This window comes from Sorex fumeus, unplaced genomic scaffold (genome assembly GCF_029834395.1).
Source record: "Sorex fumeus unplaced genomic scaffold, SorFum_2.1 ptg000232l, whole genome shotgun sequence".
In the NCBI taxonomy this organism is placed as follows: domain Eukaryota; kingdom Metazoa; phylum Chordata; class Mammalia; order Eulipotyphla; family Soricidae; genus Sorex; species Sorex fumeus.
In genome coordinates, this window is record NW_026606289.1 from 889,195 (window position 1) to 911,434 (window position 22,240).

The following is a 22,240-nucleotide window of genomic DNA, read 5'->3' on the forward strand; positions in this document are numbered from 1 at the left end:
GAAATATTCATGTGAAGGACCCCCAGAAGGCTGCAAGGTCCTCACGAAGGCCTGTGTGCCAGAACAGTAGGCCCAATGGGCAGTGAAGGGGCATCTCCATCACTTCTCAGGGCCCAGCTCCTGCCCTAATGTCGTCCTAGCTGAGAGAAGGGGCCTGGGAGCACCCGGATCTTTCAGCTCATGTCCAGCTAGCAAGTGGACACTCAGAGGTGCCGAGTGGGGTGTCTGCTGGGACCAGATATCCTGGGGCCCTGAGGATACCTCCTTGGGACCAGAAGTTTGGCCCAAGACCTTCACCTCTCGTTTGGCTTCTAGAAAGGTTGGGTCTCAGTGCCAGAGATCTAAGAGCCACTGCCAGATGGGTACAGCACCCCAACAAGAGGAGGTGGGTGACTGCACCCCAAGTGCACTCTCAGTGGGGACAGATAGTGCCTGGGAGGCTGAAGGGGAGAGAAGGGAGGCTCAGTGCTCAGGCATGGTGCACCCTAGGGGTTCCAGCTTCCTGCTCTGTGCCCGGGCCCCCAGCAGGACAACGGGGCCTGGTGAAGTGAGGGCCAGGAGTCAGGTGGGGTGCTGATACACGTGGGAGTCCAGGCATGCTGAGGGTCCTCGGACTACGGAGGGAGGGAGTGTGCAGGAGCAGACGAGCGGCACCATGAGGATCCAGTCACAGGCCCCGATTCCAGCCGCAGGTACTGGGGACTTGGATCCCGAGCCCCTAAAAATGTGTACTGACTCTCCAGCTCTGCAAGTCTCAGGTGTGCAGGCGTCTGAGCAGGGGAGGCGCCGAGTGCCTTGGTGCTGCCACCATGTGGCCACCACGAGCCTGGCACCAGCTCTGGGCCAGGGCTATGCATAGGGTCTGGTTTAGGACCCCAAGTGGCTCCCCCAGGCTGGTGCTGCTAGTCCCAGAGCAGGGAGCGCTGCCTGACCTCGGGCCGCACAGGGTCTTCGATGCCTACGACGGCGATGCAGGTGAGCTCGCCAACCACCTCGTTCTCGTTGTCCCAGTCTGGCTCCTGGGTGGCCGCAAAGTCCCGGTAAGCGATGCAGATGGTGCGCAGGCCATCACACGCCATGGGCTCAATGATCTTCTTCACCATGTCTTCCCGGTCTCGTGGCCGGAAGCCACGCAACTCCCCGTTGCTGTTTAAGATGTTGGTGCACCTGCAGGGGAGCCGGGCCAGAGAGGGGTCCCTGAGCCCAGGGGGAACCGCACTGCCCTGCAAGAGGCAGAGGGCTTTCTGTGGGGGTAGAGGCGTTCTGCTTGTTGTGGCCTGTGAGTGGACCCCCGTTTTCTGCTCTTCCCAGCACCTCGGTGTGTGACCTGGTTCGCAAGTTAGGTGGCTACCAAGTGAAGATGAGGTGATAGCGTGGAAGTGGCCCTCAAGGCCCTGACTGGCATCTTCGTGCAGAGCAGATCACACACCTGGCAGCTGGCGACCATCAAGGACAGGGCTGCCCAGGGCAGAAACGACATCCTGAAGCACCTTCCCTTTGCATTTCTGGGCTTGAAAGGCACCAGTGCTGAGCACGGGTCAGGCACCCTCTGGAGAACGGAGTGGTCCTTGCATCCCTGGGAGAAGCTAGTGCAGCTCTGCTGAGCCCCAAAATTGCCACAGAAGGCGGGCTGGGTGGGCGGAGGGAGCAAAAAATGGGGAAGGGGGCCGCCTGCAGAGGGCAGGGAGGGAATGCCCAGGAGCTCTCTCTCCCTGAGCATGAAGGTGTGTACCGTGGCCGTGGCTACGGCACAGGGGAAACTGAGGACCATGGGCAGGGAGAAACTGCTTCCAGTTCTTGCAGCAGAGAAGAGTTGAGCCTGGCTGAGACCCAGAGCCCAGTTGCAGAATTTGGGCTTTGGGGGTCTGGAGAGACAGCAGGTGAAGGTGTTTGCCTGGCATGTGGCCAGGTCAGGTTTGATCCCTGGCACTACCTATGGTCCTTCAAACCTGCCAGGAGGGATCCCGGAGCACACAGCCAGGAGTCAGCCCTGAGCAATGCCAAGTGTGGCCCCCTAAAAATAAAGTCAATAGAAGTTGGGCTTTTTTGGGGGGAGCACATCAGAGAAGCCCAGCCATGGGGACCCAGCAGAAGGCTTGGGGAGGAAGGTCTCTTGCCGCTCGCCCCCCAGCAGGCAGCTCTGGAGAGAGGCACCCGGGGGCTGGGGCACTAGGGGATGGGCAGGCCGCCTCTCCTGGCTATTTTACTGGGGTGTAATTAAGTCCAACCAGTTCAGAAACCCACAAGGAAGAACAGGTCCCCCTGTACACCTTAGCACCGAGAGGTGTGGGCAACCTTGGCTGGTGGGTGAGGACCCCAAGAACCAACTCAAGACAAACAATTGAAAAGATGGCAGGGGACGTGCATCGCCCTTACTGAGGCCAGCCGGCTGCATGGGGTGTGGGTGGAGGGGCTCAATAAATGCCTGTCAGATGTGTAAGTGGCAGAGCACTGGCCTGGCATGTATGGGGACCTGACTCTCTCTTGGCACTGCATGGGGCCCTGAGCATGCTGGGTATTCCTGGTCGTCCCCTAGATGTCACCAGGCTTTGCAGCTCTGGGTATGGTCTCTATAGAAACCGCAGTGTGACATCTCCCTTAGGGGCCTGGATGACTGTGATAATGATGGCGGCAAGCAGCAAGTGACACAGGCGAGTAATGTAGAATGGGGCTGCACCTCCCCGAGACAGCCTCGCTCTCCCAAAGCCACATGTGTTGCCCCGCATACCCCAACCTCTTCCCTTGTAAACTGTGGCTGTGAGCACTGATAAGTGCTCTGAGTTCAGAGATGTGTTTCTCATCACCTCGGGTTCCTGACAGCAGAGTGGCACTGTCCCAAGAAAGGATGGTCAACAGGGCTGGCCTTGGCATGGAATATTATGCAGTCAGGAAAAGGCCCACCAGCTGGGTGACCCACAAACTCGCCCTGGGAACTGAGTCCACTCGGCCCTGTGTGCACTCATGGCTAGGAAAAGTCTGGAAGTGGCAAAGCCGGACTGGAAGCACTCGTATTACCAGGGGCCGGGGAGAGGGGTGGGGGAGGATGATACCAATGTCTGGGATGTGGGGGGTGGCGATGGGCGGGGATGCTGACACTAACTTTTTCAGCAGGATCTCCGAGGCGCCCTTGCTGAAGAGGCGGAAGCCGCCCCGGGGCGTGCGGATGACGGTGCTCATGGACTTGCGCACCGAGTTGAAGGTATACACCTTGTACAGCTTGTCTTCGGGCATCTGCTCCCGCACGGGCTGGGAGTCACACTGCAGGTCGAGGACGAAGCCCAGCAGGGCACACTCGGTCTTGTTGCCCACCTGGCGCGGGAGGCCACCTTCCTTCTCTGGAGGCTGGGGACGAGAAGCAGTGCTGCGAGGGGCTCCCCATGGCACATGGCGGCTTCCCCCCACGCCCCGGGGCTCGAACAGATCATCCACAACCAACTGGTCCGCACCCTGGAATCTAGTCAGGTTCTGTTTAACAGTTTTTTAAAATATTTCTTTCTCTATTTTGGTTTGGAAGTGCTCAGGGCTGACTCCTGGCTCCGTGCTCAGGGATCGTTCCTGGCAGGGTTTGGAGGAGGCAGCAGTGCCTTAGTCCCTTTGCTCTTTGTCCAGCCCCCAGACTTCTTTCTTTCACAAGGGGCTCCCCTTAGCACTGACCCTGGGATGTGCCCAGGGGCTACTTAGGAGTGCTCCCAGCAGTGCTCAGTGCACAGTACTCCTCAGGGGCCACTCACGTGAGGGGCCCATGAGCCTCCTCACTAGTTCCGAGAGCCCCGCGGGGCAGCCCCGCACCAGCCCGGGGCCACGCGCCCTGCTCACTAGGATTTTCGTGGTGTAGGCACTGTTGATGGAGATAGCGTGGACCAGGAGCTCGAGAATATTGGGGTTCAGGGCGCTGGGTGCCGGGACCTCTTTGTAGTGGGTGTCCCCGAGATAGGCCTGGACCACGGTCATGCGGTTGGTGGTGAGCGTGCCTGTCTTGTCGGAGCAGATGGCTGTGGCGTTGCCCATGGTCTCACAGGCGTCCAGGTGCCGGACCAGGTTGTTGTCCTTCATCATTTTCTGTGAGGGGCACAGAGGGGTTCCTGGAAGGGGGCTGAGGAGCCACTGGGGACCCGGTGGTGGCTGTGTGTGGTATCTGGACTCCTGCAAGCTGTGGAGGGGCAGACTGGACATGCTCCCTGCGGCCCCCTCCTCGCTCCTCTGCCTCCAGCATCCCTGGCCTCCATCCGTCTCCGCCTTTCCTGCCCCTGGTGTCCCCCGAATTCTTGTGCTCATGCTGCTGTTCCCGGGGTACCGATGAGCCCTCCCCTGCTGGAACCCAGGTTTTTTTCCCAGCCCGTTCCTGGCTCCATGCCCCCCTAGGCGCTGGGTGCACTGCTGGTACCTTGACAGAATACGCTAAGGATATGGTGACCGCTAGCGGCAAGCCCTCGGGAACAGCCACCACCAGCACAGTGACCCCGATGATGAAGAACTTCACGAAGTACTGCACGTAAACAGGGGTGCACTCCGCCAGCCACACCCGGCCCTCGAAGACGAAGGTCTTGATGACGAAGTACAGGACCAGGATGATGACAGTGATGGCCGACATCACCAGCCCTGCACACCGGGCAGGAGGGACAGACGCGGTCAGGGCCGTGGGAGGGGGACAGCCCAGAGAGCAGTCCCCGATCGGCGCTGTGCCCACCTGCTTTTCCGATCTGCACGGCCAGCTTGGTGAGCTTGCCCTGCAGCACGGACTTCTCCTTCCGGGGCGCGCTGGCCTTCTTCTTCTCCCGCTCCTCCAGCTCGCCGCCCTCCGCACTCTTCAGGGGCTGCATCTCCATGGCGGCCGCGCCCGCCTGCTTCTTGGCTGCACACACAGGAGGCACGGCGTGTGTGCAGGGTGGCAGCATCTCCCCCCTCTGTCGCAAGCCCAAGCCCTCCAGAGATGCCAGGACTAGCCCGCACGGTCCCGGGGGCGTCCAGGGGAAGGACAGGCAGAGGCACACAGATGCGGGGTCGCCCTGAACCCGAGACTGTTCAATTACCCAGAGCACACTCAGTGAGCGAAGGGTGTCCAGCACTCTCCCCCGAGCCCCACGTGCCCTGACGCCCCCCTAAGGCCACACCTTGGGCCACTCTCCTCCCCAAACTCCTGCTGCCTTTGTCACCTCTGTCACCTCACACACTCTCTGTCCGGCAGCACTGGCCCACGAGGTCCTGTCCATCCCCACCCAAGAGAGAAAGGGACAGCCTGGTTGCCAGTCGCTCGGCTGCCCTGTCCCTCTGGCCCCTCCCACCCAGTAATGCCGCCTGCCCTGGTGGCCCTGGGTCCCCTGTGGTACACGTGACTGCCCAGGTCCAGGACTCTGGACGAGAGAGAGCGTTAATGGCCCACACTCCCAGGGCCTGGAAGTGACCTCCCACCCACAGCTTTCGCTTTGTTCCACCCCCCGCCCCACGCTGGGCCCAGCTTCCCCGGTGTGCCCCAGGGGAGACGGCCCCACTCACCTGCTAGCTAAGAGCTGCTCCTTGTGGCACCCCTACCCCCGCCCCCCCATGCACGGACCATTACCTTTGCTCTGGCCACTGTCCACGGCCCCATCCTGCTGCTTGCCTACAATGGAAGAGGGGCAACAGACACAGAGACATAAGGACACCCATGGGCATGGAGCAGTGTGGAGGGCTCGCGGGTACACCCTGTGTCTGGAAGGGGAGTCGCCAGCTGTCTGCTCCCAGCAACATGGTTTGCAGGGTCCTCCCTCCAGAGTCAGCACTGGGGGGGGCTAGGGATGCGGCAGCAGGAGGCAGCAGGGGGTGGCCAGAGGGCAGAGGCAAGGCACTTGGGCTACGGGAGCTCTGGGGACAAACTCAGGCATGCGTGCAGCGCGGTGGGAGGCAGGGACCCAGGCCTGTCCGTTGGGGAACCCCAACGGAGGATGAAGGTGCTCCCAGAAGGTACGGCTGCTCTTGCTTCCGGTTTCTGAGGGCCCCCGAGTCCGCCGGCACAGGACTCTGGGCCAGGAAGCAGCAGGTGGCACAGCGCTTTGATGTGTTGTCCGGGGGGCCACGTCTGCTGGCGGATCCACAGCCAGATCTGCCGCCACCCCGCAGCAGCATGGGCCACTGGGCCCCAGGAACAGAAGGAGGCAGCTCCGGGCAGCGCCGTCTGCTCTGGGGCCCCCGTGGGGGTGCCGAGTGGGGTGCAGGGTGGAGACAGCCAGAGGGGAGGGGTGGGACAGCACAGAGAAAAGGCACGGGCCCGGGGGCCCCGGAGAGAGGGTGGAGGGGCCGGCTCAGCAGGACGGGAAGAGGGGAAGGAGGGTGCCCCGGGCTGAAGGGAGACTCAGGGTCAAAGCCAGCAGGCAAGAGGGTGGGGAGGGGGCAGGACACAGAGGGAGAGTGGGGGCACAGGACCTGGTGCAGAGATGGGCACCCCTTTACAAACCCTCCCAAGGCCCGCTGAGCAAGGGAGGGGACGGGGAGCTGGGAGGAGGGGCCTGGGGGCAGTTGGGCTGGGCCTGACTTAAGGGAAGGGGGTGAGTCCACAAAGGTGTCCCGCAACCCCAGGAGCGAGCCTGGAGGGTCCCCTGCTAACCGGCCGTCGGGGTGTCGGTGGAGGGCCGCGCGGCCAGATCAGCCGGACTTCCGGGGGGAGGGGGCCGGGGTTCGCCTACCCACCCCTCGCCCTCCTGTGGGCCGAGTCCTGCAGGAGAGGGGGATGGTGTGGCCAAGGTGCAGCAGGGGGTCTGGGGCGGCTGGCACAGTTCCCAGACCCAGACTACCCAAGACAGGGGTCCCCTGTCATCTCTCACTGACCTGGGGCGCCCCGCACCCTCCCAGTGTGCTCTGGCTCTGTGGCCAGCCTGATGTCCCGGTCAAGCAGCGCCCCATCCCCGCTGAGGCTCGGACATCCTTGAGGGAGTCCAGTTCCGCACGCCCAGGAGTCCCCCTCATCTGGCTCCAGGCTCCACCTATTCTTGGCTGCTGGGATGACTTCTCCCGCCCCAGGGGCACCGACCCTGAAAGAGGGCCCCCCCCATCGCGATGGCCGGCTCTCAGGAGCCGCGAGCAGGTCCAGCCTAACCTTTCTTCTCCTTCTTGTCCTCCTCCTCTCCGCCGGCCCCGAGCAAAGTGAAGATGATCCCTGTCTGGGAGTTCACACCAACAGCAGTCACCACCATTCTTCCAGAACCTTCCATGACGTGAGTGCCTGGCACAGCAACACCGAAAGTTGGAGACTGCGGCTGGCATCTACAGGATTTCTCCCGGAGTGCCCAGGGGTGTGGACGGCGCACTCAGAGGCCCTCGGAGGCCGCATTTGAAATCACATCCTGCTGGGCCTTTCCATCTATCTTCCTGCGGGCCCGCACATGGCTGAGCTGGAACATTCTGGAAAGGCTAAGCTAGGAAGACACTGTGCTGCCCCCAGGCCCTTTCGGGGTTTCACTGCCCCTCACCTGAGAGCAGCATGGGGTCCTTGTCAGCTGCCTTGCGCACATGGTCGGACTCCCCAGTCAGCGAGCTCTCGTCGATCTTCAGGTCGTTGCCCTGGATAAGCACGCCATCGGCCGGCAGCAGGTCCCCTGCAGCAGGCGGATCATGGGGCGACCCGGGTCATCGCCTCCTCTGGCCCCGGGCCCAGGGGATCGCACACTGCGCACACTCACCGTACTTGACCTGCGCGATGTCCCCCACCACCAGGGTAGCCACGGGGATCTGCAGAAGCTGCCCATTGCGAATGACGGTGAATTTCTGCTCCTGCTCAATGCGGCTCTGGAGACCTCGGAACTGCTTCTCCTTGCTCCAGTCATTGAAGGCCGTGACCAGCACCACACAGATGACGCTGAGCAGTATGGCCGCACCCTCGATCCAGCCGGCCTCCGCCTCGCCCTCGTCCTCCGCCCCAGCCGACACGTTGCCGCACGCTGAGCGGGACAGGAGGGACAGGCAGTGGGGGCGATGGCGGAGAGGCCCTGCCAGCCGCCTCTCCCGGCCCGCTGGCTCCCACGCGCTCACCTTCGCTCTCCTCCCCAGGCGGCGCGTAGAAGGAGAGTCCCAGGGACACGATGGCCGCCACCTCCAGGATGATGAGGGTCACGTCCTGTAGGGCCTCCCACACCAGCTGCAGGAAGGTCTTGGGCTGCTTCGGGGGGATGAAGTTCTGCCCGTAGATCTGCCTGCGCTTCTCCAAGTCGTTGGCATTGTCTGCCAGACCTGGCGTGGACACGTGGGTCAGGAGGCAGCAGCACCAATGGCTGGCCACCCCCACCTCGCTGCTCCCAAGAGTCCCCACCCCTCTGGCCTGTGCCTTGCTGCAGATCTGGGAAGGGGGAAGCAAGAGGAGGGGGCCCCCAACGCAGGGAGAAACCCCGAGGTGGCCGCAGAAGAGACAGGGAAGGCAGGTGCCCCCTGCCGTGCCCTCCTGGCTGCCCCGCGAGACAGCTGCCAGCCCCCCACACCTGCCGTGACTTGTGGAGGCGCCAGCCCTGAGCAGCGCCAGCTGCTGCCCGTCTCTATGGTGACTGGAATGACACGCACAGCCATGCTGCCAACTTTGGAGCAGCTGAGGGGCTTGAGCGTTAGGGATCAGTGCCCCCCACACCGCCCAGGCCTCCTGCCCTAGAGACCAGCCTAGGCAAAGGGGCCCCCACCCGGGGAGCCTGCCGCCCAGACCCATATCTGAGGGGCTGCTGGGTCAGGAGGGGCCGAGCAGAGCGAGCCCAGAGCGCCGTCCTCCCCCCACGGCCCCAGCTGTGCCTGTCCTTCTCAGGCTCGGAGGTTCCGTTCCCGAGGGCCAGGGACTCAGCTGTCTGTACTGGGCTATTCACTGAGCCTCTCCAGAGCACCCACAGCTCTGTGTGCTGCCACTGCCCATGGCAGCCTGGGCTCTCTGGTTGGCATGGACACAGAGGCCAGACGCCATTAGAATGGGATTAGGACCACACTGCGTGGCTCCCAGCTAATTCAGCCCCCCTTTCCAGGCCAGACAGGAGAAGGGACGGGGCCCAGGGGCCCACGGGGCCTGCCAGTAACCATGGTCCGAGAGTTGCTCTGAGACTCCTCCATGGCAGTGCCCAGAGTTGAACGCCACTCTGCATGGTCAGCTGGGGCCATGGGGAGCTCGGGCTGCGGGGAGCCGGACGAGGGAGAGAAGTCAAGGCCAAAGTCGGCAGGTGTCCTGGGCAGGGGGCAGTGCTCAGGCGAGATCCCTCCACCGCTCCCATGCGGCCCACCCGGCCCCTGTCTGCCCTTCACCAGGCCGCTCTCCAGAGGCCTTGACATTTCAGACGCTAACGAGGCCTGCCAGACTGAGCCACCGCCCCCAGCTCAATCTGCCGCTTCCTTTTATTTGGGGAAGGCTGGAACCTTGACCGGCACTAGACCTTGGCTCCCACCCACCCCCACCCCCTGGGCCCCAAATCCTAGGGGACAGGGCCACGAGGGGGTAAGGCGAGACGTCGTTTGCTGGGCAGCACCCTTTACCTGGCTTTGCTGCCTGTACAGAGAGAGATCAGCCGGCCAAGGCCCAGGGGACAAGGGAGCTGAGATCAATCAGTGCTGGCCGAGAATAGCCGTGCCAGGGAGGTGCCAGCTGGACCTGGCACCCTCTAGAGAACCTGCCCCCAGCTCTCCATGCACTCAGGATGGGCAGGGCTGTGCCACCTCCGCTCAGCACCCTGGGTGCCCGGGGCCCACCATTCCGGGCCACCCACTTCCTCCCCCTCCTCCCCTGCGCTCAAGCCCGTGGAAGGCGCACGCGGCTGGGCCCGGCCTTTCTCCGCCAGCACATTTCTTGCAAGAGCTGCGTGGGAAGGGCTCGGGAGCCCGGCGGCCAGCACACGCTCATCGCTCCCCTCTCCGGTCCACCCCCAAGAGGAGCATGCCTCTCGGCTTGGGGAAAACGGCAGGGGTGGAAGGCGGAGTGGGGGCTCGCGGCCCTCACTTACCCTCGGTGGGCGAGGTCTTTAGCCGCCGGCAGAGCCCGTTGACGTCCCCATAGGCTTCTTCAATCTTCTGCAGGGCCTCGGCCCCACGGAGCTCCATGAGCGAGCGCAGCTCAGCTAGGGTGCACCCGAAGCCCCCCGGCTGGGGGGCCTTGGGGTGGGACTCGATGGAACTGTTGGCCATTTCGTCCATCCTGCCCAGCCTCTCAGCTAGGAACAGGAGGCCACCGAGGTCCCAGCACCCCAACTGGTACGAGAGTGGCGGGGGAGTGGGGCCGTGGCCAGCCGCAGACACCTGGGGGGGAGGGAGGCAAGAAGCCAGGCGCACAGTTGAGGCGGAGATTGAGAACATGCCCTGCCAAGCGGCCCCGAGGTGCACGTCACTGCCCAGGCAGGCGGGCGCCTCAGCCCACCCCCTCGGTCCTGGCCAGCAGGAGCACTGCGCCCAAAGCGAAGGTCTGCTGTGGCAGGAAGAATTGTCCGGGCATGCTGGCGAGGCTCTGGAGGCCCTCGGCCCCCCCCCCCCAGATCCATTGGGGAAGCCACACTGAGGCAGGGTGACAGGTGGAGACGGAGCAGCAGCAGCCTTGTCCTGGCCCTGCTGCCACCAGCTCTTGCCTGATTAAGACCCACCCAGGCAGCAGGCCCTGCCAGAGATGCCAGGCGCTGGCTTCCGGCGGCCTCCTGCCCTCTTAGGCCTGGGGCTGTGCAGGGTCGCAGAGCGCCAGGTCTCAGCAGGATGAGGGGGGCCAGGAAGCTAGAGCGGGGAGCAAGAGAGCGGGAGAAGGAAGAGGGGGTCCCGGGACAGAGTCCGCGGTCACCTGGTGACTCGGCCACATACAGCCTGCTGCCCCCCAGCTGGGGTCCCTCTCTCGTACCCCCCGAACTCAGCACCTGGGCTCTCCTGCAGGGATGGACAGGGACTGTCGCTCACCACCACATCAACCTGCCTGCGGCCTTCTCGGTGTCCAAGGAGAGCAGATGGGAGCGATCTGAGTGTGTCCCGCGGCACTTCCCCCATGCAGGAGCGGAAGAACCCCAAGGCCATGGCCTGCACACCAGCCAGCTGCTGGAGCCCTCCCTGCCAAGCTCGTCTCCAAGTCCTGAAGCCCCCGTGGCACTCACTGCTGCGCTACACTGTCCAGAGAGGCCGCTTTGCACACCTGACTTACCGTGGTGTTCTGCAGCCCCCCTCTTGCCAATGCCCCCCGCCATCTCATTCGTGGAGCCCCGCATCCCCACGCAGGCCCCTGGTGTGGGGTAGGCACAGGGGGCACCTCTGGGAAGTGGGCCGGAGTCATCCCTCCTGGTGGTGCTCCCACTGCCCATGGCTGCGGGGCTGGGGGCATCCTGGTGAGATAGATGCATGGTGCAGACGGGGGCTCCTTGCCCACGCTGGTGAGGTTGGCAGCAGCCTCCCACTTCACGGTCACTGCCGTTTCCATGGCACCCCTGCCCTGGCTTTCTCTGCCGCCCCCACAGCCCTTCCCTTCCTCGCTAAGAAAGGTGGTCTGTGGTGCACCTCCCCTTTCTCTGCCCCCGAGACCCAGGCCGCCAGCCCTGTGCCTTCCTGGAGCTCAAAGCTGCCAGAAGGGGTCCCCCAAAGGGCTATGAGCATGTGGGGTGCCACTCAAGCAGCCCAGAGTGAACGGGCCCCCAGCACCTGGACTGGGGGTCCAGGCTCCGCTGGGGCAAGGGTGTAGAAGCAGAGGCCCATGGAGAGCCCCCCGCCATGTTGACCGGTTGGGGCCAAGCAGGAGTGAGGGCCAGAGGCCAACAGCGAGGCTGGGGAAGGCTTCTTTCCGGGATATAGGAACTGGGGGGGCTCTTCTGTGACCTGCTTAGTTTTCAAGGTGATTGCCTGGCTGCAGTAACTCATGACTGCAGGGGCAGGGGAGAGGCAGGCGGCAAACCCCGGGGGAGTCCCAGGTGCCCCCCACCTCCCTGTCTCCCCGCACTGCTGGCAGGGATGTAGAAAAGCTATGGGCCGCCCATGTCTCTGGGGCCAGAAGGGGCAGCAGCCGGCTACTGTGGACACTGTGGCTCCCTCTCGTCGCTCACACCTAGATCGCCATCATTTCATAATAAGCCTCGCTCCTGCCTGGCCCCAACTGGCCAACACGAGGCGGGGGGCAGCTCTCCACGGGATGCTGGCCCCTGCTTCCACACCCTTTCCCCAGCGCAGCCTGGACCCCCAGGCCGAGTGACTGTCTACACCCCCACCTCAAAGCCAGGATACCCCTTTCCTGTTGCCAGCATCTGCCACATGGCCTCCTGACATCTCTCCCTCCAGGCCCAGGGTAAGAAGCTTCCTGAATGTGCTAGGATCCCCCTGCTCTCTTACAACCCCACTCTTAGGGACACCCCGTAAGGGCAAGAGGTATCTCCTTTCCATTTCCCAGATGGGTAAACTGAGGCCAGGGGATGTTCATGAGTCTCCGCCGTCCACATTCCAAGAAGCCATGGCAGGTGGCAGGAGGGAGGCGCCCCCGCCCCCCGCTTGGCTTTCCCGCCATCCAACCCACAGCCAGCCTCACCTTTATAGAAATGCTGCCCCGAAGCCCAGGGCTCAGCTGAGCCTCTGCCACATCCCTTTTGCCCAAGTCCCATTCAGAGCAAGCTGGGGTACTGCCCATTTGTGTCAGTGAGGCCTGGGCACAGCTGCCACTCAAGTGCCAGCACCCAAGTGGCGGCAGGGAGCCCAGGCTGTCCTTTCCGTCCTCCTGCCTGACAGCTGGTGACAAGGACAAGCCCCCAGGGCCCCAGTGGGACCACACGCGAGGAAGAAGGGTGAGGTGCCCGTAGAGAACCATCTGCCCATCAGTCTTGGGACCCCCACTCAGCCTGCGGGGAATCCTTTACGCCACAGGCCGCTGCTCAACCAGCGTGAACCTCTGAGAGCCCGGCCGGGTCGACACACAGGGGGCCACGCAGCGCCCCCCGCTCTCTGCGGCCAACATCAGCCCACCGTCTTTAACCCCCTCCTACCCACACCTGCTTTCCTGACCCTGAGCTGCGCAGGCAGCAGGAAGGAGCGGACACCTAGACCAGCCTCATTAATATTTCACAGACACTGTCACTGCAGCGCCTGGCCTCACGGCTCCAGCAGGGAGGAGGATGGGGAAAAAGGAGAGAAAAAGGAGAAAACAGATTCAAAGGGCTAGCCCCCGTCTTGCCCCCCTTTCTGTTGTTCCTGGTACAATCTGCGCACACCCCGAGTGGCTGGTGTGGAGAACAGCTTTGGGCAAAGACAATAACAACAGGCCAGGGACCTGCAACCCTCGCGCACACCCCCCCTCACCCCGTGAACCCCCGAGCATGTCCCACGTGGCAAGGTGGTGGGCATCGCAAAGCCCTGCTCTTCGGCGTCAGTCTAGGGAGGATTCTAGAATCTGGAGGTGGCCAGATCCAGAGCCCGACCAGATTCAGCCCCCACCTCGGGGCGGGTGACCTTGGGCGCTGTCCCTCCTGGGCCCCGGCCACCTCCAGGGAATTGGACTTGATCTCTCTGGATTCCGGACTCCTTAAGCCGATCTTTGGTTCTGGCCACGAGACATGCTGGCCAGGACCTCCCAGCCAGAGGCGGCACCCCCCTTCCCCAAGGTCGGAGGCCCAGCTGCACTTGAGCACACACATCTGCCTGCCTTCAGGGGCTCTCGAGAGGGCCCCGGGTCCTCCAGTGCCAACAAGCTCCAACAGAGAAAGTAATGTGGCACCTCCTTGTGAAGAGCGTTTTCTGCCAAGCCATCCACGGACGACGCGGGAGCCAGCAAGCCAGGTTCTAGGTGGGGGCTCGCACATTAGAAGCAGGAGCCGGAAGAGGGCTTGGCAGCCCGCCCGTGTTCAGAGGAGCCAGGAGGGGGCCCAGACCCAGAGGCCGCCCCGGACCGCACGCAGCTAAGCCAGGGCGGCACACGCACCCACACGCTGCAGGTGGCATCCCCTTGGTGAGGGGAGGGAAGTCTGCCCAGCGGCGCCCGGATGAGAACACGGCACAGAAGGAGTGGCCAGAGGCAGAGACGGCAGCGGGGCACTGGGGAGCGTGGCAGGAGGGTGGGAGGCGGGGTTCCCTGGGGACGAAGGAGCTCGGGCGACGGGACCAGGCCAGGTTCTGGGCATGGCTGGTGGCTGCAATACTCTCTGAAGGCCCCAAATCCGATGCCCCAAACGATGTAGCCGATCCGTCGCTTGCCACCTGGCTACGACCGTGATTATAGTCCCAAACAGGTCCGGACACTGGCCACACTGGTCACAGCTGCTGCAATGACAAGTGTCACTGCCGGGCACGACTCCACAGAACCCACGCACACCCGGGGCCAAGGGACCTTGGTCAGCACCTTCATCCTGCTTAGACAGTGGCTGCCCCATCTAATGGCAGAGAAGAGGCAGGGCAGAGAGAGACCGGCTTGCTGATGCCTGGCGCCACGGTTCATGCCCTGTGCCTGGAGCTTCCCACACCCCCACCCACACCCTAGAAGGTTCCAGGAGGGCAGGCAGAACTGGAGGCCTCCTGAGCGGCCCTCCTTTAGATTTTGCTTCAGTGTATTGTCATCAGCTGGTGGTGACGTTGCCCACAGTGTGACCAGGAGGGCCAGGGATAGCTTCCAGAGATAGCTTGTTCTTGGACAGCCCCAGGGATTCTTGGGGGGAAATGGAAGGCCCTCTGTCCTGGCCCTCTGTCCTCACTGTTGGCTACGATGCCCCGTGAAGACAAGAGCAACTTCCTTGGGCCAGCTCGTGGTCCCGTGCGTGGCAAATGACTTGAAACCCTGGGGACCAGCCGTAGGAAATCTGCCAGTGCTCTTCAAACGGCTGCCTCCCTGAGTTGGGTGTCTGTGACCCGCTCTCACCCGGGGCATCTCCCTGCATGCCGGAGGCCAGCTCAGCCTCTAACTGCCTGGGACCTAGGAGCCCCATGCCCACCTCCCTGGCACCCCAGAGGTTGACTGTCAACCCCAAGGCCACAAGGTTGATTGCAGATGGAGAACTGCACTGGCCGGGAAGGTAGCTAGCCGGTGGCATGGGGCATGCTCATGTGCTCTTGAGAGCTAGGGTCATTCGGGAGCTCAGTCAAGGTTCCGGCCTGTATCAGGTTTGTCTCCAGCGGTGGGGCCACCTCCACTCAGTGGCCCCAGACCAAAAACAGTGGGTCTGGGGACACAGGCTTTCCACTCCACATCTCAGGGCCCCCTTTCCCGATCCCCATCCTTCTTCCTCCTGGTAAGCTTGCCACGGGCTCTAAGAACGCCCTGCCATGCCCTGGAGGCTCACTCCACCCATCAGGCTGCTCTGGCTCCCCGGCCCCCTACTGAGCACCCTGCACTCCTCCTGGTCCACAGATGTACCTGACCAGCCCTCTGCAGGGTAGTTCACGTTCCTCCAGAGCCCTTCCCACTTCCCCCTTCTGGCTGGGCCCTTGGAGTGTTCCGGGGGTCACAAGAGTGCCCTGGGAGGGCTGTCACTTGTTTCTTGCCAGGAGCCAGGCACGATGACACTAATTATCCAATTAGAGCGAGCTGCGCAGGCGCGGGATGTGGAGAGCCGGGCAGGGGTGGGGGGGTTGCATGCTGCGGGGCACGCCTGCATTGCAGCAGAGCCCCCCAAGCCACTTTCCACCTCCACCACCAGCTGCCTCCTTCCTCTCTACAGGGGCGGCTGCAAAGGGCCTGGGGCCTGCCTGGCCGAGCATGACATGGACAGGGACCCTGAGGTCCCTGGCTAGGCCTGGAGGTCTGCTTTGGGGCTCAAAGGGGCAGAAAACAGGAGCTTGGGTTGGGTTATGGTGGGTCCCCTGGGTCCCTGTCCCCCCGTCTCAGTCTCCCCAGTTCTGTCCGAGGTACCACACTCTCTGTTCCTGCCAGTTGCCAATCCCGGACCCAGCTACCAGCCACCGGAAGCAGCCAAGGCTGAAAGGGATAATTAAGGAAATTACAGACAGCTGGAGGCTGAGGGCAAGCAAAGAGCAGACTGGCAGGACACAAGTGTGTCTCCTGGCCACAGACCCCATGGTCCCCATCCTGGATCCTAGAGGAACAAGGGGGCCTTAGGGAAGGCTCCCCACTTTGGTGTGACAGACTGCACCTGGGGCCTGGTTGAGACAAAGGTAGTGACCTGGGAGACCCCCCATGAGCACCCCCCCCCGAGTCAAGCAACCGCCCAGCACCCAGCTGTATCCTTCCCAGGAACCCCAGGGAAAAGCTGAGGAGAGGTCCAGGGAACTGCACGATGGCAGCAGCCCAGCAGGCTGGGAGTGGTGGTTCGGACGGTTCAGAGGGCCACCACATCCCGACCGTCCAGCTGCCAAGCCCAGGGCCTTGGTGGGCAAACCCGACTCATGGGGTCCTTCAGGTTGACTCTGAGCCGGGGCATCACTTCCTGCCTTCGGCTCCAGGCCCGTGTCATGTGGGGCGCCTCTCCCTCACCCCAGGCACCTGCTGACACAGTAGCCTGGGAGTGGGACGGCTGGGGCTGAGGTCCCTGTGGGTGACACCAGGGAAGGTGCTCCTCCCACCCGTGAGGGCTCTGAGACCTTGGGCCAGGCTGGTACTCCTTGAGACTCCCCTCCTGGATGCTCACACAGGCCGACAGTCCGGCACAGGCTGACTAGACAGGGGCCAAAGACTTCGCTGCAAATCAGCAGCCAGGAAAAGGTTGTGTCCAAGCTCCGCACCATCTTCTTCCCCAAGACAAATTCCCTCTGGATTAAACAGGTCCAGCAAATGGCATCCCCCGGAGAGCACGTTTAGCAACCAAGTGTTGCTGCAAATCAAGTTTGATTGGGGTGTGTATGTGTGCTCTCACACATGTCACCATGCCCCCACGCAGCCCAGAGGAGAAAACATTGATCATTTTGCAGAAAGCCTGGTCCACATCTCTGGATTAAAGGGTTAAAGTGCTAAGGATGAACCCCCGCCCCCAGCCCTGCTCTCTGGCAGATGCCCCCCACCCCAGAAACAGTGCCGGGGCCCAGCAGGCCCAAGAGGTAATGGAGGCTGCTGGATATAGTGTTTACCGAGCACATAAGAAGAATGGCATAGCAAAGAACAAAGAGATGTTCAAGTCATTTGCAACAAGTCTGGAAATTGTCTCCATCTTTCATGTCGAACCTTCAGTTCCAATCCCCAAGAGAAAGCCGGGACCTCGGCGGCGGGGCGAGGTCGGGACGAGACAAGTCGCTGGGCGCAGGAGCGCAGGGATGCGATTAATAAGGCGGCCAAGCAGTGCACACGCCCACGAGCCATTAAACGGAGAGAGAGCAAAGGCCAGGGTTCCGACTTGCTTTTTTTCCCCTCTGCCGAAGACTGGCAAGGCCGCCAGAGCCGCCATCAGCTGCACCCCAGAAGCCCTTGGGCGGACCTTTTGGCAGGAGGCACATCTGTCTGGGCACTGCCTCCTCGGACAGGCCTGGCTTTACCACGCCCGCCCCCCAAGATGCTCGGCAGAGCCCCGCGTCAGCCAAACGGTCCCGGCAGCCTGGATCTCCACAAATAGCCAAATAATTAAGTGAATGACAATCTCTTGAGAGAATATTGTGCAGCCATTACAAATTGTAATTACAGCCCGTGAGTGCCCCACTCCGCTGCAGTGGCCGCTGCGTAGCGCGCGCTTCGCCCAGGCCTCACGCAGGAAGCCTCACACAACAAAATTCAACTAGAGCCATTTTGAAAAAAGCATTCATTTCGGAAGGGATTACATTAATACAGAAAATGCTTATGTGAAGTGGAAAGCAGATTACACAATTGGGCCGTGGCATAATTACAGCCGTGGCAATAAACACCCGATGCAGAGACCACAGAGCAGAAGCAAATGCAGTAACATGGACACTCGGCCACGGGGGCCGCTATGGGTGTCCAGGGAGGGGCGGGCACAGGCTAGAGCAGCAGGGGCGGCCAGCGGACACAGTCGCCTCCCAGTATTCCTCTCCCTCTCACCCCCTTGCCCACGGGCCCCTCCATGGAAGGGCCGTTTGCTTGAGCGCCTCCACTGGAAGGAACCTTTGGGGAGGGGCCGCTTGGGAGTGCCCCCAGGGTCTGCGTTTGACTTGGGCACACGCTGGGCCTAAAGCTGCTCCAGACACCACACTGAGCCTTCCGGAAGGAGGGAAACATTCGCAGTCCTCACCGTCCCGCACAATGGCCACTGGACACTGAAGAGGTGGCGGTACCCCCCGACAAGCAATCTTGCGTTTTCCTTCACTGTCATCACATTGCCTCACAAGCAGAGTTCTGGAAAGTGCCAGGGACTGCGGCCCGAGAAAGACCAAATTCGAGTCTGAGAGACACCACGACAGAATGACCAGGCAGCTCTGGGCGCCGACTGCCACCCCCCACCCCGCCCCACCGTGGCACAGCTCTAATCTGATCGGGACACCTCCATGCACCAAGCCTTTCTGCCACCCGGGCCTTGCGTCCAGCTCCTACCCCTCCTCAGCTAGGTGACCTTGCCTTGGTCCCCTTCCCCACCTTGGCTACCCAGGCAGGTGTGGCTACCGGTTCCAGCTTTCCCGCTGTGCCACCCCACAGGCCTGGGTGGTTTGGCAGCTGCTCCTGGGCTGCCTTCCAGAGCCTCCCACCCAGCAGAAGGTGTGCCTGCAGGGGTGGGCCCGGCATGGCCTCTGGGAAGGGAGAAGGGACGGGGCGGGTCCTGGGTGCCGGCCGCGGCATCCTGCCTGGGCCCACCTCAGAGATGACTTCGCTGAGGCTCCTGGGCAGCATGTGCCCCTCTTTGGTCACAGCTGAGTCCACACCAGGCCCACAGAGTCTTCCTGGGACCGGAAGTGTCATGGCATCCCACGACGACAGAGCCAGCCGCTGGGCGCACACCAGATGTGGGAGCCCAATGGCCTGGGTGGCAGTCCAGGTGTCACTGCCTACTGGCTGTGTGGCCTTGGGCTAGTGACCTTTCTTAGCCTCAGTCTCCTCATGCATGAAATGGATGAAATCTCCCGAGTGGTCCTGGCTGCTGCCAGGGGTTCCCGGAACGGAACAAGTGTTTCCAAGCCCTGGAAGTGGGCCTCGGCACAGGCTGAGTGTTAATGCCATTACCACAGTCCTGCCGGCCAGTGGAGGCTGACAGAGGCTGCAGCCCTCAGCTGACCAGCTGCGCGCTGAGTTCAAAGGGCAGAGGCGGCCAGGTGCGGGTTTCAGCTCTCAGAAAGCCCCAGGGACCCTGGCCAGCGCCCCTCCCACAGCAGAGAAGCCCGCGGCTGACCCCGGCCCCCCCCCCCCCCGACCACATTTCTTCTGTGATGGCAAGTGCGCACAGACTCAGCGCCCGGCCTCTCCCCGCTCTGGGGCTGACAAATGATTCAGCCTTAGAAGCTCCGCTCCAGCTCAGAGCCTGAAATGTCAGCAGCAGACGCAGTTCGAAACCGCCCCGACCCTCCCAGGCCATGAACAGGGAAGGGACTTGGCCAAGGTCACGAATGTCAGCAGGCCTCGAGGTGCCATGGAAGCTGTGCCTTCCCGCTTCTTAGGCCTGGGCAACCGCCACCGCCTCCTCTGTCCCTGCCATCCCGGCACCCCAGATCTTCCCCTCTGGGGCTTCCTTCCCCAAAGGACAGGCTCTCCTTCTGGCTCTTTGTAATCCCCTTCCCACACTGCCCCATGTCCACCTGTGTCACCCCCACAGCCTGGCAGTGCCGGGCACAGTGCAGGTGGGTCTAGTGAAGAACAGCTGTGCCTTTGGCCCTCTGCCTCCCCCAGGATGGCCGCAGGACCCACCGAGGGCAGCGCCACATCAGCCTGGCCCTGGCCTCTCTCTGGTCCAAGCTCCAGGGCCCAGCTCCACCCTTGGCCCTTGGCTGCCCTGGGCAGCGCCCCCTGCTGGCCAGGGAAGGCGGGACTCCTGCTGCCTTGCAGACCTGGGGCCGCATGTTCCCGGCAGGGCAAGTGCGGATGTTGGCGACGCTGGCTCCCGGCCTTGATGGAGAGGCTCGGCTAGGGTGTATAAACTGGGTCCGGAGTGTGTGGGGAAATTTCAGGCCCCGGGCCCTGGGGCGGGGGGGGGGGCGGCAATCTCCAGCCATCCACCCATCCCGCGATCCAAGGGCTAAGCCCCTTCCCCTCGCGGGGCCTCCACGTGCCCACCTGAGAAACAGGGACAGAACCCAGGCCTGGCGCTCCTCAGCAGGTGATTAGTCAAGGTCGGGAGTGTGCCAGCTCAAAGGGGCTCCCAGTGAGGGAGCTGGGGGTACCTAGGGGAACCTAGCTGGGGGTGAGGGAGACACGGGCCTGGCAGATGCATCAGTGCACTTAGGTGGGAGACCCCCCCAGGGCGTGCTCTTGGGGACTGAGGGGCTCCACCGACCCTGGCCTGGCTGGGAAGTGTCTGGTGTCAAGCTGAGGGGCCCTGGGACTGCAGGCAGAAGCAGGACAGAGCCTGCGGGAGCCTGGGGCGCTCCAAATTCCAGCAGCCCCAGCCCCGAAGGTTGGGAAGACTGAGGCCAAGGTCGCGCAGAGGGTGGTGGGGGGCAGCTGTCCCCAGGGCTGGCTGCGGTAACGGCGGCGCCCTGGGCTCGCCCCTGCAGCGCTCCGTTGCGCGGGCGTGTGGGCACGCGGAGGACCCCGTGGGAACGCGCCTGTGAGGGCCACTCAGCGCGCACCTGGCCCGGGGGAGGGCGGCACGGGGGGAGGCCGCCGGGGGCACGGCGTGCGCGCGGCCTCCCGGAGTCCGAGCTGCGCCCTCCCGCGACCCGGCCCACAGCCCCCCGCGGCCATTCCCCCGCCGGAGATGCGCGTGCGCGCGGGATGCAGAGCGCTGGGTGCGGGTGCGGGTGCGGGTGCGGGGCACCCCCGCCCCAGGCCGACCCGGGGCCCCCCGGGGTGACGCTCTGCCGCGGCGCCGCAAGGACACGCAGGCCTGGCGCGGAGCGCAGGTGCCACTAACGGGGATCCGCGTCCCCCCCACCTGCCGCCCTCGGCACCTGCCGGCCCGGGCCTCCCGCCCGCGCCCGCGCCCGCGCCCACCGACGAGGCGCCCGTGCGCCCCGGGCACCACTTACCCGGTCATGGGCACGGCCGCCGCGGCGGCCTCAGCTCCGGCGGGCGCTGGCGCTGCGGCGAGCGCCGGGCGGGCACCGATCCGCTTCCAGGCACCCAAAGGCCCGCGGCTCAGGGCGCCTGGGCCGGGGCGCGGGGCGCGACCCTCCGCGACCCTCCGAGGCGAGAGCCGCGGCCGAGCGCTCCCCACGCTCCGCACCGGCGGTGGCGGGCGACGCGGCGCGCTCGGCTCCAGCCGCAGCTCTGAGAGCGCCGGAGGGAGGAGGCGAGAGGGAGTGAGCGCGGAGGGGGGAGGCGCGGGGAGGAGGGAGCGGGCGCGGGGGGCGGTGCGCGGTGCGGGGGCCGCGGGGCTCCCGAGCCGCGCACCCGGCCGCGCCCTTCAGGCCGCCCAGTCACCCCCGTGGGTGCTGCTCGGCAGGTTGCTAGGTGCCGCTGTGAGGCCGGGGGTCCTGGCGACACCCGTGCAGCCCCGGCCTGTGCAGCCCTCGGACCGTGCCTCGGCCTAGGCCGTCCCTGGGCCCTGCTGTAGTCGGAGACCTTGGCGGCCAGGTGGCCTCACCTGAAACTATCCCCCACCAACGGCGACATCTGAACGTCTCCAAGACGGGTGCGGAACTTGGGTCATGCCTCGAAGTCAGTGGCCCCAAAAGGTTATCGCACCGCACCGTGGCACACCGGCACCCCCTCACCCCCCCAAGGGCCCCCCCCTCCGCTGGTGTGTGTCCAGGAGTTCACTGGCAGGCCCCACCCAGGTGCTCTGCAAAATCTGCGTGCATGGGGGCAGCCAGGAGAGGGGGCGGAGTGCCATCCGAGGGGCTCCCAGTGAGAAGGTGGCAGCGGCGGTGGTGGGGGGATTCGGGGCACTGAGCACCACAGAGCAGGGCCAGGTGGGCACAGAGGGAGTGCGGCTCGCCCTGTGCCCCAGGCGAGCATTCAGGGACCAGTGCTGGTGTAAGGGGTGGGACCTTCGAGGAGTGGCCACAAGGACAGACACCTAAAGGACACAAAGGCACTGCAGGGGCCGCACCCCAGCCAGGCACCGTCAGGCCCTTCCTCCGCCCTCCTCAGGAAGCAGAGGGGCATCTCTGAGCTCTGTCCAGTGCCGATGAGTACACTAGTGCACACACCCTCACATGCACCTGCACACAGCGCACATGCATGCTCTCAGTCATAGGCATACACACAAGTGCACGCACACCCTCAGCCAGCCACGTACACCCACACACCATCAAGTGCACGCACATCCTCTCCCCACACACTCTCGCACAGGCACATGCACGCACACCCTCAGTCATACACACTCAGACTCAT

At 63.8% G+C, this 22,240-nt stretch overlaps 1 protein-coding gene across 4 annotated transcripts in view; it reads right to left on the reverse strand.

Moving 5' to 3' along the window:
* ATP2B3 (ATPase plasma membrane Ca2+ transporting 3) overlaps nt 1–21,171 on the reverse strand; it is a 37,715-nt gene extending 16,544 nt beyond the window's left edge. For 2 of the 4 annotated variants that reach the window (XM_056108678.1, XM_056108680.1), the window contains exons 1-13: nt 20,932–21,171; nt 9,933–10,224; nt 8,002–8,199; nt 7,653–7,910; nt 7,443–7,568; nt 7,070–7,195; nt 6,581–6,688; nt 5,558–5,599; nt 4,688–4,852; nt 4,385–4,599; nt 3,817–4,059; nt 3,101–3,342; nt 933–1,167 (exon numbers count right to left, since the gene is read on the reverse strand). In XM_056108678.1, the coding sequence (XP_055964653.1) occupies nt 933–1,167; nt 3,101–3,342; nt 3,817–4,059; nt 4,385–4,599; nt 4,688–4,852; nt 5,558–5,599; nt 6,581–6,688; nt 7,070–7,195; nt 7,443–7,568; nt 7,653–7,910; nt 8,002–8,199; nt 9,933–10,122 (2,148 nt within the window). In that variant the 5' untranslated portion in view covers nt 10,123–10,224; nt 20,932–21,171. The remainder of the gene's footprint in view (nt 1–932; nt 1,168–3,100; nt 3,343–3,816; nt 4,060–4,384; nt 4,600–4,687; nt 4,853–5,557; nt 5,600–6,580; nt 6,689–7,069; nt 7,196–7,442; nt 7,569–7,652; nt 7,911–8,001; nt 8,200–9,932; nt 10,225–20,931) is intronic. The other 2 variants (XM_056108679.1, XM_056108681.1) reach the window with 1 other exon arrangement.
* Between the last annotated feature and the right edge of the window lie 1,069 nt (nt 21,172–22,240).